The 15110-nt window shown below is 36.9% G+C and overlaps 3 protein-coding genes across 4 annotated transcripts; 2 read left to right on the forward strand and 1 right to left on the reverse strand.

The window, feature by feature from the left end:
* Positions 1 to 482: 482 nt before the first annotated feature.
* LOC111648285 (uncharacterized) lies at positions 483 to 4992 on the forward strand. Its single transcript, XM_087171737.1, has 6 exons — positions 483 to 579; positions 692 to 1036; positions 1135 to 1482; positions 3499 to 3615; positions 3947 to 3999; positions 4508 to 4992. Exons 1-6 carry the CDS (start codon positions 537 to 539, stop codon positions 4631 to 4633), a joined length of 1032 nt encoding a protein of 343 aa, XP_087027863.1. The 5' UTR covers positions 483 to 536; the 3' UTR covers positions 4634 to 4992.
* A 1198-nt stretch (positions 4993 to 6190) lies between these two features.
* LOC111648204 (uncharacterized) lies at positions 6191 to 8564 on the forward strand. Its single transcript, XM_023398020.2, has 6 exons — positions 6191 to 6400; positions 6556 to 6882; positions 7178 to 7546; positions 7634 to 7750; positions 8132 to 8193; positions 8299 to 8564. Exons 1-6 carry the CDS (start codon positions 6358 to 6360, stop codon positions 8425 to 8427), a joined length of 1047 nt encoding a protein of 348 aa, XP_023253788.1. The 5' UTR covers positions 6191 to 6357; the 3' UTR covers positions 8428 to 8564.
* LOC111648332 (uncharacterized) lies at positions 8553 to 12388 on the reverse strand. 2 transcript variants are annotated; one of them, XM_023398188.2, is made up of 6 exons: positions 12163 to 12388; positions 11674 to 12003; positions 11090 to 11143; positions 10762 to 10890; positions 10618 to 10661; positions 8553 to 10532 (listed from the first exon to the last, which is right to left on the reverse strand). In XM_023398188.2, exons 1-6 carry the CDS (start codon positions 12233 to 12235, stop codon positions 10398 to 10400), a joined length of 765 nt encoding a protein of 254 aa, XP_023253956.2. In that variant the 5' UTR covers positions 12236 to 12388; the 3' UTR covers positions 8553 to 10397. The 2 variants fall into 2 exon arrangements, with proteins under 2 accessions (XP_023253956.2, XP_023253958.1); XM_023398190.2 differs by having other exon boundaries at positions 11674 to 11765; positions 12163 to 12257.
* Between the last annotated feature and the right edge of the window lie 2722 nt (positions 12389 to 15110).

A 15110-nucleotide genomic window follows, 5' to 3' on the forward strand; every position in this document is an offset into this window, starting at 1 on the left:
ATATAGTTTAACATTATAGTAAGTAAAAAATTAATTTGAGTCCTGTAAATGTCCTGAATTAAATTTTAATCTATATTTAACATTATGTTTATCTTTTATTACCTAAGACTACTACTAATATAGGTAATAAGTGATTAGTAATTATTGTTATGCATTAATAATACAAGATGAATAAAAGCAGATATCTGCAGAAGCTACAACGTCAGCTGTGTGTCTTTTGCCCAGTTATGCCTCACTTCTGTTATTGATCAAGTTGAGTTATATCTAAAATGTACTATTCAAATCATCACTATGTGCTAGCATCGCAAATTGGGCATCATAAAGAAAATAAAATGTACAGTTAGAACAAACTATACAGCTGATTCTCTGAAAATGGATCATCAGTGTGCTAAATTTGACAGGAAGTGCATTTTCTATGGTTCAGCCAATCACTATGATTTCCACTTTGTCAACCTTGATTACCTTGTGACTAAATCTTTCATTTGAGTGGGAAGACACTAGTTGTGCAAGAGAAGGGCAGTGATCACAGCAGCACAATGATCGGAGGACTGGCTGCTTTGATTCTTCTGAGTACATTGTGTGAGTACAATTTTTATCCACTGTAAATTACTGCTAATTGATTTGTATTTTGTATCAGTGTTTTTTATGCTGTCATGTTGTAATTTTATTATTTTTTTTCTCTTTTCTTTAGCTGTGATTCAAACTATAGGGGTTCCTCACCACATCTCTCTGACTGTGGTTGAACCCGGTGATAATTTGACTCTGACATGTGAAGTCATTGGGAAGGAAATCGGGTTGTTTTACTGGTACAAGCTGAACTTCGGATATATGATACAAACAATTGCTTCAGGATCTTTCACTAAAATAACACTTCAAGGACAATTTAAAAACCCAAGATTTAATATCACAAAAGTGGGTGAGCTTCATTCTCTTATCATAAGAAATATAAGCAAAGAAGATGAAGCAACATACTTCTGTCAAGCAGGAGCAGCATATCTAATGAAATTCATTAATGGCACAAATTTGGCAGTGAACGGTAAAGTATGCTCATTTCAGTTACTTTCCTTGCTATGACTTTTCAATACCCAAACAACTATAGTTCATTTTTTTCATGCCCTTTTGTGAATCCCACAGACCATAAAAATCAGCAGACACATGTCTATTTGCATCAAAGTCCGGAGACAGCATCAGTTCAGCTGGGAGCCTCAATGACTCTCCAGTGCTCACTTCTCTACACGGACAAAGAGAGCAGAGCCCAGTGTCCAGGTGAACACAGTGTGCACTGGTTCAGAGCTGGATCAGGAGGAATTCATCCAGGCATCATTTACACTCACAGCAACAGGAGTGATGAACAAGAGGAAAGGAGCTGTGTCTACAGTTTGTCCAAAACTATACAGAACTCCTCTGATGCTGGGACTTACTACTGTGCTGTGGTCACATGTGGAGAGATCCTGTTTGGTGAAGGAACTACAGTGGAGACAAGTATGTTTTAAAGTCTTATAGTTCATTGTATTTATTATTATTCTGTTACTTTTCGAGTCCAGTGTTGATAATAGGAAAGGAAGACTAAAACATTCCTCTGCTCCGCAAAATTACAGTAGGCTATTTTCAATTTTAGGACATTTATCATTGCTTTTTTTGTAAAAATACTGGATAGTTTTTATCTCATCAGGCATTGAAAAATGATTCAAATTAGATCTGCTTGAAGTGCTCAAGGTTGGGAAAGAGGAACCACTGAATTAGTTTAGACAGTTCACATGCACAATGAGGCAGACTTGTGTCAACACATATATAATACAGTTCTGTCTTGAGTGGGGTTTTGGCTGCCTCTGCTTCTTTTCCTCTCTTTGTTCTTTTTGTTTGCTTTTGTGTGTGTGTGTGTGTTTGTGTGTGTGTGTGTGTGTGTGTGTGTGTGTGTGTGTGCGCCATTTACCTTCATTTCCTGTGGTGCTTCTTGTTCCATAAAGGGCCCTGTTGATTCTTCATGTTTTCTTGTGCAGTTTACGTAAATGTTGTTGACTGCGTACTTGAGGTGATGGTAACATTCAGATCAATCCAAACAATCCAATAGAAAAATGCCATAAACTAAAGCCTAAAAAATTGCCACAGAATTAAATATTTGACACATTCTACACCTGATAAGCATTTCAAAGATTGTCTCTCTGCATCGAATTGTAAAGTGTTGCCGTTTCGTGTTCTCACCTGTGGTACTGTTTCCTAGAAAAAAGCTGAATGAAACGCCGCATACATTAACTGCACCAAAGTCACACAAAGCCCACGACTATCCCATCAGACATTGCATTGATTGCATTCTGATTCTCGCCTGTGCTTAGGTTTAAACACCAAACTGCTTTGGTTACACAAGACCATGAAGTTTCTCTGACCCTAACCAAATGCTGTGAGTGCATAAACATAACCATAAAGAAGTTTAATAACCTGCTTGTATACCTGTATAAAACTTACCTTGACCCTCCTGTTATATTGCAGGTCAAATTGATCCATTTTAAAGTTAAAAAATCTAAAAAAAAATAGTTAAAAGTATTTTTTCTGTCCAGCAGTTGTACACACACACACACACACACACACACACACACACACACACACACACACACACACACACACACACACACCCTATTCTCTCATCTGTAAAGTGAGGCAAAACTGTCTGCAGAAAACAATGGATGGATGGATGGCAGTGACTGGTGTTACAGACATCAAGTCAGCTTTCGAGCCGGTCATGCCCAACTCAATACAGAAAATCATTCTCAAAATGACTAATCTAGAAGGAAGGTGTGTTTTGGGGTGGAAGTGGAAGGAGCAGGATAAAATGCATTTACATGCATATTTGGGGGTCCTCATCCTGGCTGGGGTCTATAAGTCAAAGGATGCAGAGACAGGCAGGGCCATATTTCGTGCCACAATGTCTCTGGAGACTTTTCGTATTTTCTCCAGAGTAATCCGATTTGATAATCGAGAGACAAGGGCTGTCAGACGGGAGAGAGACAACCTGGCAGCTAATAGGACAGTGTGGGAAAAGTGGGTAGAGCAACTTCCACTTCTCTGTAACCCAGTCCCTAATGTCACAGTGGATGAACAGAAGAGGTGTCTCGTGTTAATTTATCAACATCACTCAAATAAAATAAAAAAAATGTAAAAATGTAAAATAAAATTTAAAAAAAAAGAATGTCATATGTATTTTACATGTAGGTCTTTCCAAAATACATTAAAAAAAGTTTTAACATGCATTTTTTTTTAATGAAACACGAGTGAATTATCCTCATTAAATCATGATCTGTGAGAGGTAAAGAACAACATTACACTAAATATTGGTTTAAATGGTTAGTAATGGAGTTAATAATGAGGTATAAACAATGTTTATTGGGATTTTTGGTTTCTTACACTTTTGGATAATTAAACATGCCCCGGGTCAAATTGACCCAGGAACATCATTGCTGTTCCTGAGAAACGAACATGACAGTAATTTCTTTCTCTTATCAGGACAAGAACTGTGCCTATCTGACATCGCACTCGGGATACTGCTGCCCTGCTGTGTCATTCTGATTGTTGTTCTAATTCTCTCCAGAAAGCAAAAGTCTGCTTGTAAACATTGCAAAGGTATGTTCATTGTGTGTATATGGATTATTTGATATTTTAACCAAGTCAGGTGGCATTTAAAAAAAAAGAGTTATTGTAGTAAGTAGTAAGGTCTCATTTCATGGGATTATATTAATAGGTTCACATTTAAATCAGCATCTCAGCTGCTTTATACTGCTCATCTGGTCACACTCAGTAATAGAATAAAAGCTAGTGAAAGGTTAATATGTTGGTTTGTGACCAGCTTGTGACTAGATATTTGGTGGTGTCGAAGCTATGAACATTAAAGTGAAACAATAACTTTGTTGTCAGAGTCGAACACACTTTATTAATGTCTTGTCTTTATGCACAGGGGAAGTAGCTGCTTCCAGTTATGCTGAACATAACAGATCATCTGAGGATGTGGTAAATATCTGAATATCAAATGCATATCTAGACCTGATGGTGAATGGTCGGTGTACAAGAGGCAGGTTTCAATATGTGGTTAGGTACAGGCAACCTAAAATTGTGGTTTTGGTTAAATGTAAGTGCATATATTGTGTTTGAAGCCACAGTGAACTTTGTCTGTATAAGCCAGACCACAATCGTTCCCTGAACTTAACCAAGTGCTATAAGACTCTAAATATAATCATAAAAAAAATCTAACAATGCTGCAGTCACTACAGGTGGATATTACACTGAAGGATTGAATATTTAGTTGGAAAACAAATTAAATAGGTTGTCAGTCAGCATTTTACTGATATCAACATTTTTTATTACTTGCAGGTAATACGGCCATTGTTATCTTTCCTTTAAAACGTATTTGTTGTTGCAATTTAAAATGTGCCAAAGCTTTTGATATGCAAAGTAGAAACAATCAATTAACTGCTTCTGCCATTATCCTCTAACCTTCAATCATAATTACCGCTTGCAGGATGGTGAAGCTGATGCATTGAACTATGTAGCACTGGATTTCTCCTCAAGAAAAGGTAAACGATGGAAGCATAACAGGGGCTTACCACAGGACAGTATGTACTCGGGCATGAGAGACTGTCAGTGAAGTGCTGTCCCCATGAAGAAGAAACAAATTAATAAGTACAGTGTGCGCTCTACTGTACATTGCCACATAAAATTATTTTGATGTAGCTCCCTTTTCTGTTTAGGTGAATGAAATGAGATGAGGAAAGATTTTTGCTGTAATGTTATTGCTAATTGTTTTATCCATCAGATTAGTTTAGGATAGCCAGATCACTTGCGTTTTGATGTGATGTTGCCTATTTGAACTGAGAATATTTTTTATTATTTGTATTCTTATTATTATTATTGCTTGTCATATTGATCTTGAGTAATCACTCAAAATCTGACGGAAGTCTGAATAATGTAAAGAACTTTTGCTGCCATTAAAGAGAATATACCATGTTCCATGTTCTCTATATTTTGATATGAGACACTTGTATGAATTACCCAGTGACTGGTTGATGCTTGAGGAGCTCAGAGCTTTTTCTGTTAGTAAACCAAACAAAACTATGGTATGGTGAACATATCTGACCTATTACTTGATAAATGCTGTTTAGTAATCATGTGAAATCTGAAAGATTTTAAATGATACCTCAAAAAGTAACACAACATACCTCATATTACCAAACATTAAACACGCACACACACACACACACACACACACGCACACGCGCACAGCCTGAAGTTGCCATAAAGCTGCAATAATTCATTGTTTTGGCCAGTTGGGGACAGATATTGCTGTTTGGTGCTGTGCAAAAGACAGTGGAATTAGTATTTTGTTTCTGAAAACAGCTGCTGCTCAAAAACCGTGCCCACTGACTGATCGAGTCTTTGGCCGGTCATTGGTGATTACACTTCAGTACAACTGTACTTGACTGTGCTGTGACAAACATAATTTTAACTCAAATCTCCACAAACAGACCTTTTCTGGTCAACTGACAGTGAGAGTAGTAAAAGATACATTTCATATCCAATCTGTACTGTGGGTCCACGCATCTCCAAAAAATGCCAGAGCAAATTTCTAAACAGGCATTATTTGGATAATCTGACCACTTCCTCTAAATCTAATTGATTACTTTTTGGCCTGAAAAATGAATGATGTGATACAGTTACGAATTGTTACGGCTTTGAGTCTGGCTCAAAATCTTCACCATTGCTGCTGGTCAGCAGTTTGTTGAGTGGGCATGTTTTTTTTTGTTTTTGCTATAGTGGAAGTAACAAAACATGTTTCATTCTTGCTGTGAAAGATAAATGTCAACACTATTTCACGTAAAATGTCAATCAAGTTTATCAAAAATGACACTTTATTGCTCTATTTACCACTCTGTTCAATATATGTTGAGATATTTCACAGGATACGTGAAAAATTTGACCTGCTGTTGGTGCTAGCAGAAAGGCCACAGGAACATCAAGGTATGAAGTTTCATCCTCTCAGGACCATGAATATCTATACCAGGTTTCAAAGAAATCTATTTGAGAGTTGTAGTTCAGTCTGGACCAAATTGATGGGCTGGGTGAAAAACATGAACAATCTCTAGCTCATTACATTTACTCCTTTATGTCATCTTTATTAACATTAAATGATTTCGAGAAAGGATAAGAATGAGAGGTACTACACCAAGACAAGACCAGTCTAACAGGAAGTGCACATTGATCATATATTCTGTGATAGCCAATGACATGCATCTGATGGTCTGACCTCACAATCATCTCTCCTCCTCCACTCACAACATTACCAAGAAGTTTCCAAATAAAGACAGTGTCAAGATGATCCTGTTATGGGCTACACTGTTTCTCCTTCATCAAGGACGTAAGTGCTATTTAATAATATATATATATATTATAATATATATAATGACGATACATTTTCTCATTTAAGTATTTAAGATTTTTTTTTTTTTTTTTTACATTTTACACTAATTGTCACTTATTGTTTCATGCCTTATGTGCTCTGACTTGATTCAGACACAATGGTTCCAGTGATCACAGTTCAACCTGGTGAACCTGCGACATTCTTGTGTGTTTTGCCTCGTGAAGATTTGAACAAAAGACAAGTCCTCTGGTACAAGCAGAGTGCTGGGGATTCTCTGAAAATCATTGTGACACAGCGGAAAAGTATAAACCCGGTATATGGACCAGCGTTTTCTGCCTCAAGACTGGAAGTTAAACAAAGTAAAAATATCATGAAGCTGACCATTTTGAAGACCGCTCATGAAGATGAGGGAATGTATCACTGTGCAGTCATAGATTGGACGGAAAATACTTGGACTGGGACCTATTTGTCAGTAAAAGGTAATTTATAATCAGCCCTGTGTTAATGTTTCTTAACTATTTTTTTTAAAAATGACTTGATATGGTGTCACCAAGCATTTTCTGAGATGCATTCCAAATTCATTATACAGCACCGAATATCCAATTGAAAGTTTATGTTAAATATATTACTCTTACTTCTGGAGCACTTATTCCTAATTATATCTGTACCTTATTATGTCAAATCATTGTATGTTATGGTTATCAAAGTCCTAATATTTCAGAATGTGTGAGGAACTTCTATTCCAAACTTTCAGCACAGTTTTGTACCACTCAGGAAACCCTCAGAGGACATCAAACTATACCGTTGTTCAGTGGCCGACAGTATCTGATCCAGTCCATCCAGGAGACTCAGTGACTCTGCAGTGTTCAGTCCTCTTTGAATCTGTGAACAAGACGTGTCCAGGAGATCACAGTGTGTACTGGTTCAGAGCTGGGTCAGATAAATCTCATCCAGACATCATCTACAATGATGGAAATAAACTTGATAAATGTGACAACAGATCTGACTCTCTAAAGAGCTGTGTTTATCGCTTCACTAAGAACATCAACTCCTATGATGCTGGGACTTATTACTGCGCTGTGGCCACATGTGGGGAGATCATTTTTGGAGATGGAACAAAACTGTGTCTGTCCAACACTGGAGGTGAAATACAAAACATGTTGACAACATCATGATTTATGAGTCTCCTCTTTCAGAAGCATTGACACATACATTTTTTTGTTTCTGAAGCAAGTTCTGAATTTATTGCGCTGGTGATATCAGTAGTCTGCTTGGCCATTTCTGTGATTGGAAATATTGTTTTCATCTGTTGCCGAACTCCAAGACCAGTGAGTGAACAATTTAAAGGTAAGTGTTGTTATCTGAATCAAAAATGACAATGCCACTATGGTTGTACTGGAAAAGTTCTTATCTCTGATGTAAAATGTGTAACTTCATATAGGAAAATCCTCATGTTCATTGATAAGATAATAAATAATTATTTTATTTTGCACAGTAGTAATATTTAATGCCAATCACATTTGTAGGACATTTGTAGTCTCCATATTGGTGTTTGTTCCACGTGTCTCTTAAACTAATTAATTAATTGTTGTTAATTAATAATTCAGGAAATACTTTATAACTGTTAGTTAATTAACATTTTTAAATTAAAACCTGTTGCGTCAGTTGAGGATCTGTATTGAAAAGTCAGATAAAGTACATAATATACCTGTTTCCATTCATCATTAGGAAGAGAAAGTGCCTCGCCAGAAGGACGACATGACAATTTGAGCCAACCAGTACATGAAAATGTAAGCAAACATGCCAAATCACATTTGTTGTTACTTCATTAGCATAATTCCTAACAGCAGCATATACCTACATGATTAATAATAAGTCTTTTATTTGCTGCACAGACTGAAGATGGACTTGATCTGAACTATGCTGCGTTATATTTCTCTGGAGGGAAAGTTACAAGAGGAAGGAAGAAGAAAGAGTTGAAGACTGAAGAAAGTGTGTACTCTCATGTTGAAAAGCAAATGTGAGCGTGTGTCTATGAAAAACTGTGGGTGGATTTATAGAACTGACCTCTGGCAGTGTGAATAAATAAATGTAGTGGATAGATATACAACTTGATTGAGACCAAGCTGTTTCCCAATAAAAGTCAAAATCATAGCACACAGATGCTCTTTATGTTCCATATTTTACCATGAGTTGGAAATCTCCAGAATAAACAACACGTTTTATACAATGACAGATCACAGCAGTAGCAACATTTTGGCAGAGAATTTTTTTTTTTTTTATTGATATAGTTTGACTTTGTTCCAAGTCATGTTCATAGTTTGCATGGTCACTTAAAAAAAACAAAAAATAAAGGCAACATGCATAAATTCTAATGATATTTACTCACAACAGCTTTATAGTCATGTGGTGTCTGTCGCCAAAGACACCAAAGAAGCTTTATTTGTAATGATGAAATAAACTTACTGTCCAAAATCCTCTGATCTGACTTTCTATCTCCTGATACTGGTTACAATGCAGGGAGCTGACTAATATGGATACTCATTAAAATTAATATCTCCTGCATTTCCAGGTATCTCTGTCTGTAAAAAGAATTCATATAATGCCAAAAGAATACTGAAACACAAAAATGGAAGAGTAATTAGGTATGGATTATTTTTCTCTAACTTTAAATCTCTGGATCTTTCTGATATTCGGTCTACCTAATATATTGATGCCAGTAGTGAATCAGTGGATAGGATCGGTTTATCTCTACTAACTTATTAGGTCTTTGAACCTGTGGTGTGTAACTTTTATCTTGTTCATGAATTCAACCAATCATGACAGCATAAGAATTAAATCAATTTGTGAGAACGAGGCACGGTGTTGTGGGTGGGCGTAATAGGCCTGAGCCCTCCAACTTAAACAACTGGTCCATTCTAAACACCTGTGAGAACTGAAAGTTTTAGACTGCAGATGTAGTCACTGTGTAATTTCATCCCTGCAAATGCATTTCCTATTGAGACTAGAAAAACCTAGAAAGGTAAGGTAGGTAAGACAGGAAGTAGAGCTGAAAATTCCTTCCTGACTTGATTGTCTCTATATTGCCTACAAAAGTTAATCCAGCTGACCCAGCAGTCGAGCTCTCTTTCGCCCTGAAATCAATTTAAATAATAATCCAGCAAGATCATCCAAACACAACTAAAACAGAATTAAAATGTCTGTGGTCTAAATGAATGGATATATTGGACTACACAGTCCACAGCAAAAAATAATAAATACAAACTGGGTTGGTAATAAGCAATCTCAGTGTTGGAAATGTTTTAGAAAAACATCTAGCAAGTGTTATAATCAACCAGACCTTCTAGTCGCCTTCTACAACGAGATGTCAGTTATTTCTGTTTTAGTGAGACTACTAATTGGAAACCATCAGAAACTTTCCTCTGCAGTAGTGAACACAATACACAGCTTTCTAACACCATTATACTGCAACCCGTTCCTGGCTGCGATAACTTCAGGTACTCTTCACTAACACATTTGATCGAGATCTACTTCCTGTGCAGCAGCTTGCTAGTTTTTAAATCATTTTAGAATCAGTGGGCTACAGGGGATTATTTCTTTCTTTTTTTTTGTTTACCACACTTTTTAAGGCAGATTCATCCAAACAAGTGATGGTGATGAAGCATGTATAAAGATAAGTGAATAGCCCAACAGTTTAACAACAACAACAACAACAACAACAACAACAACAACAACATTTTGATGATTATAATAATAATCATAAACATAATAATAGATAGTTATAATAATGATAGGAATAACAATAAAAATGCAGTGGTCAAAGTTGCGTAAGAGGGAGTCAGTTAGCCTATTTGGTGGTAAGGGAACAAAATGAAGTGGTTTGATAAATGAAAGCCACAAAAAGAAGTTAGACTAACAAACCCTTTAGCTCTAAACCCACTCACATAAACCACATCATACAATACCAAATGTTGCAAAACAGACATGTAACTCACTAATCTAAACCAAAAGCCTTCACAGCAGCGTAGATCCTCTCTCTCTCTGCTGATGTTGCATCCTGTATTTCACAACTGGCAGTTTTCATCATGGTGAATACGACAGCAGAATAAAGCCACGTGTCCTCATCTCTCTGAGGAAAGATATCAGACAACAAAGTAAAAAAAACAAAAAACAAACTTCATTACCTTTTCAATAAAGTTAATCAAATACTCTACCCGTTGACTTTCCTGAATTCCACTGTTTTGCAGGGCAACAGCAGCTGGATTTAGAAATAGAAAATATACAAATGTCAATCAATCAGGATGCAGTGGTTTGAATGTAATACTTTTGGATAGAGAAACATGACTAACTTCTATTACCGTTGAAACAGTTACACTTGTTTGTCTTGATGACACAAATGAGGGAGGCTATAACAATCAGACTTAAAACCAAGACAGCACACAGCAGAAATATAACTGCACTGGCCGTCTGTGACCACATGCAGGTTCCTGAAACATCATGAAAAGACAGCAACAATTAGTAAAAGTAAATGGTGTTTAGTATCAGCTACCGGTAAGATGATTTTAAATATATAATAAAAGTGATCCTTGCAGATTTTATTTAACTTATTGTATGATCTGACACTTAAATGTGCACATTTCCTAATTAACACAACAATGATACAGATAATAAGAAGAATAATAATACCTTGATCCAGTTTTGTTCCATTAACAGCATAGTTTGATGTCTTCTGAGAGTTTCCTGAGTGGTACATAACTGAGTTAAAACAATGGGATTTCCAAGCATGTTTTGAAAACTTTAAGTATATCTCAAATGTGACCTTAATAATTTAAAGCTCTTGTAGCAAAATAAAATAATATAATAACTTTTATTTATATAGCTCTTTTCTTAACAGAGTTATAGTCCTGGAACTCTGATTGGAGCTACAATAAAAACAAATCAGAGGAATCTGCCTCACTTATGGTTTTAACTAGATATTTTTAGAATTAGTGTGTAGTGAAATGGGCAGCACTTTCGATAATGTTTCAATTAACATTTTCCAAAAAAGTCAAGACAATGTAGCGTTAAATCAGAGGCTTCAAAAACAGCAAACATTTGGAAATAAATAGATTAAATGTATCTTAAATGTAAATTCAACTGGAGGTTTAATGATTTTTTAAACAGGCTTAGTGACTCGATAAATTCTTTTTTCTTTAACACTAGCACAGTGCAGCTTTAAATCAGCGAATGAAGCATTTGCAAAACTTAACCAAAGTAGACCACATTATTACCTTTTAGTAACAGATATGTCCCACTCCATACAGGATTACTAATCCACTCCGCGACTGTACAGTGATACATTCCCTCATCTTCTTGAGTCGTCCTAATTATGGTCAGGTTGATGAAATTTTTATCAGTATTTGCCTCCAATCTGGACTCGGGAAACTCTGGTGTATATTCTGGTTTTCCAAATTTCCGCTGTGTCACAATTAATTTCAGAGTATCCCCGGCACTTTGCCTGTACCAGTAGAGTGTCCTGTGACTGATCTCAACATTAGGCAGAGCACATGTGAAAGTCACAGGCTCACCAAGTTGAACTGTGATCACTGGAACCAGTGAATCTGAATTAAATGAAACATTTAATACATGAAACTGTAAATAACAAAAATGTAGATTATTTATCTTGCAAAAACATAATATAACCTCCACACATCTAGTTGGCATGTGAATTCATCATTGACTTCATACACAGAATAAGATCACTAGTTTAGATTACTTACATACTTGATGAAGAGCAAGCAATGTAACCCATAACAGTATCATCTTGACATTATCTCTTGCAAGGAACCTCATTCGTATCTCAGTGAGTAAAGGAGCTGATGTTACATACTTTATGTAACACTGTCAAATGCATCTGATTGGTTATCACATATACTCAAAAGGACACTTCCTGCCACACTGCTCTCATTCAGGTCTTTGTGAAACATATGAACTCATTCTGGTCCATCCACTCACTCATCTAATGATAATGTCAAAGATTTTAGTTTTTCAGAATTTTGTGGACTCTTCAACAAACACTCATCTGGGAGTGCTTTTCATATTTGTTAGGCAATACCTGTCAGGCAGGGACTCAAGGCAGGACTCAGACGCAGAGAATAAGAAAACAATGGGCTTTATTGAAATCACCGGTGACCTCAGACAGAGTGAAAAATAAATGGCTATGAAAAGACTAGTCACTAAATTCTGAAGTCTGAGAAAACAAAATCACTCCAGGAGGAGGGGAAAAAGCTCTAATCAAAAAAAACAAAAAGGTAAACACAAAACAGTCTGTAAGGACGAAAAACCTGACTTAATAAAAATAAACCAAAATAATCAACTCACATCACCAAGCGGAGGATCCAGGATAATCAATAATAAATTACACGAAATAAAAGTCACTCATAACGAGGAAAAACAAAGGACTATGAACATTAGCTAAGGCAAGAAATTACAAACAAAAAATCACTCTTCATGAGGAACAAACGGCTTACTTTGAAGGACACTATGGCTGTGGACATGGACAAAGGCTCGGGTGCAGGTCAATGACGAAGACACTCTGGCACAAGACAAGGGGAACACAGACTATTTAAACACATGGAGGGAAATAGGGCACAGGTTCGAAACACTAAGGGCAATCAGACTGAGACACATGAGGAAGGGCGAGTGACCTGAAACGAGAGGAGAGTTACTTTTCAAAATAAAACAGGAAATGACAGGACAAAACAAAACCGGGACAAGACAACCTCACCACGGTGTGACAGTACCCAGCTTTCGTCCTCAGAATAGGGAGGTGTTTTGCTCAAAGAAGTTGTGAAGTCAGAAAAGACTGAGAAGATGAGAACAATGAGTTAGACCAAACATACTGTAAAAATACATTTTCATTCATTCAATTCATTCAACTGTTCATTCAACAATTCACCTGTATTTAAACCTTTACATTCATTGATGTTTCTCATTGAAGTTTCCCTCAATTGAAAACAGGACAACACTCAGTGAAAGCAATTGCACACTGAAGTAAAGTCATTTGAGTCAGTTATCCAGTGGTAGTGAGAGAGTCAGGTCGTCTCTGAAATAATCCACTTATTACTATATCTCGCACTTCAGTGTCCAAATTTTGTGTGTGTAAATGTATCCACTATATAGTACTACCAACAATTCCCAAATGAAACAACAGACTTAAGATGTGTCTCAATTCAATGGAGCCTTCGGTCGTGGCCTCCAAAGACTACATAGAAATGAGATGGTCTGATCTACGGAGCATTTCCTATTTATCCTCAGCCGCTGTTTGATTTGTGGAGACCGTCTTATTCTCTTTGAAAAGTGATTAATCACTGGTGCGCAATCACTCTTTTCCTGGGAAATGAAGGACGCATCTCTCTGTCGCATTTGAAGGAGTCTTTAAATGCAGCCTTTGAAAGATGTGGCCCTGAGACCCAGCTACTATTTACAATACCATGAACTACATCATCTGCCATTTTATTTGAGTATGCATGTGTATCCGCTATGTAATGCCCCCAACAATTCCCAAATGGAGCAAAAGATGTAGTGTTCATGACATGTAAACTACTTTCAATCCCACAATGCAAAGCTCCATATTTTACAGATGTGAAAAATGTCTTTTTTTTTTTTTTTTTTTAAAAACAGCTGTCCTAGATGAAGTAAGATGCCAATGATTTGTTAGCGTAAGAAATCCCAATTTACCAGCTCATTTTCTTTTGTGTTGATTACATGTTTATTTTGTTTGTCATCTGTTTATTCCCTCCACAGGTAAATAACAACCACATAGAAACCGCCACTGACTTACAGCTTTGTCCTAGTTGTGAATAAAATATTGGTTAACTTACGTAAGATCCTGTGTGGTTTCCATCCTTGTCTAGGTCTTTGACCTAGGACTGTCACAAACACAATACTAGATAATACGATAATTTATTTAAGGTAAACACAAGAAACTTGTGCTACAGAAAATGGACCAGACTCAGTGAATAGCTCCCTAAGCTTAACATGTCCTATGATAACTATTAATTTAGCTATACAGACTAATGAGCAGTGATAACTAACATGTCTTTGGGGTCATCAGGTGGGAACCTCCTTTCACCAGTGTTTCGTCTAGTTGGTCCCACGACACCTCCAGGAGGCTAGACAGTGATCACTGGCGTCCCAGAGTCACTCCTCTGCCAGCCGTCACTGCTCCTCACACCACGGCTATTTTCTTTATCTTGCCTATGCTACCACAAACCACACCATCATCAACTCTGACAAAAGACACTAGCAGATTCAGCAAACAAACTCCCCTAAACAGTTGGAGGAAGTGGCGGCCATTTTGAATGAGGGAGGATTAGGCCCCCCCCCACTCTCCAACACCACACCATTCATCTCACCTAAAACAAACAAACTCACCTAAACAGCAAAAGACACACTACAAACCAATTCAAACAATACAAGCAAACAATACAGGCCACCTCACCTGGACTAACCACATGGTCTCAAAGAAGCTCACACAGGCCACACCCCCCACTTAAAAACACTTCCTCTTCCTGGATTTCTTCCTTGCTTCTCCTAAGAGTCTATCTATCCTAAGTGCTCCCCCTGCTGGGCCCCCAGCTACCATTACTTCTTCTCATCCAAATCCACTGACTGGATCTTGCTGCCTCATCTGACATGTCCTTTACTATTTTCCTCACACTCTGTC

This window comes from Seriola lalandi, unplaced genomic scaffold (assembly GCF_002814215.2).
Source record: "Seriola lalandi dorsalis isolate HSWRI2012SDOR001 ecotype SW California unplaced genomic scaffold, Sedor1 jcf7180002054972, whole genome shotgun sequence".
Classification (NCBI taxonomy): Eukaryota; Metazoa; Chordata; class Actinopteri; order Carangiformes; family Carangidae; genus Seriola; species Seriola lalandi.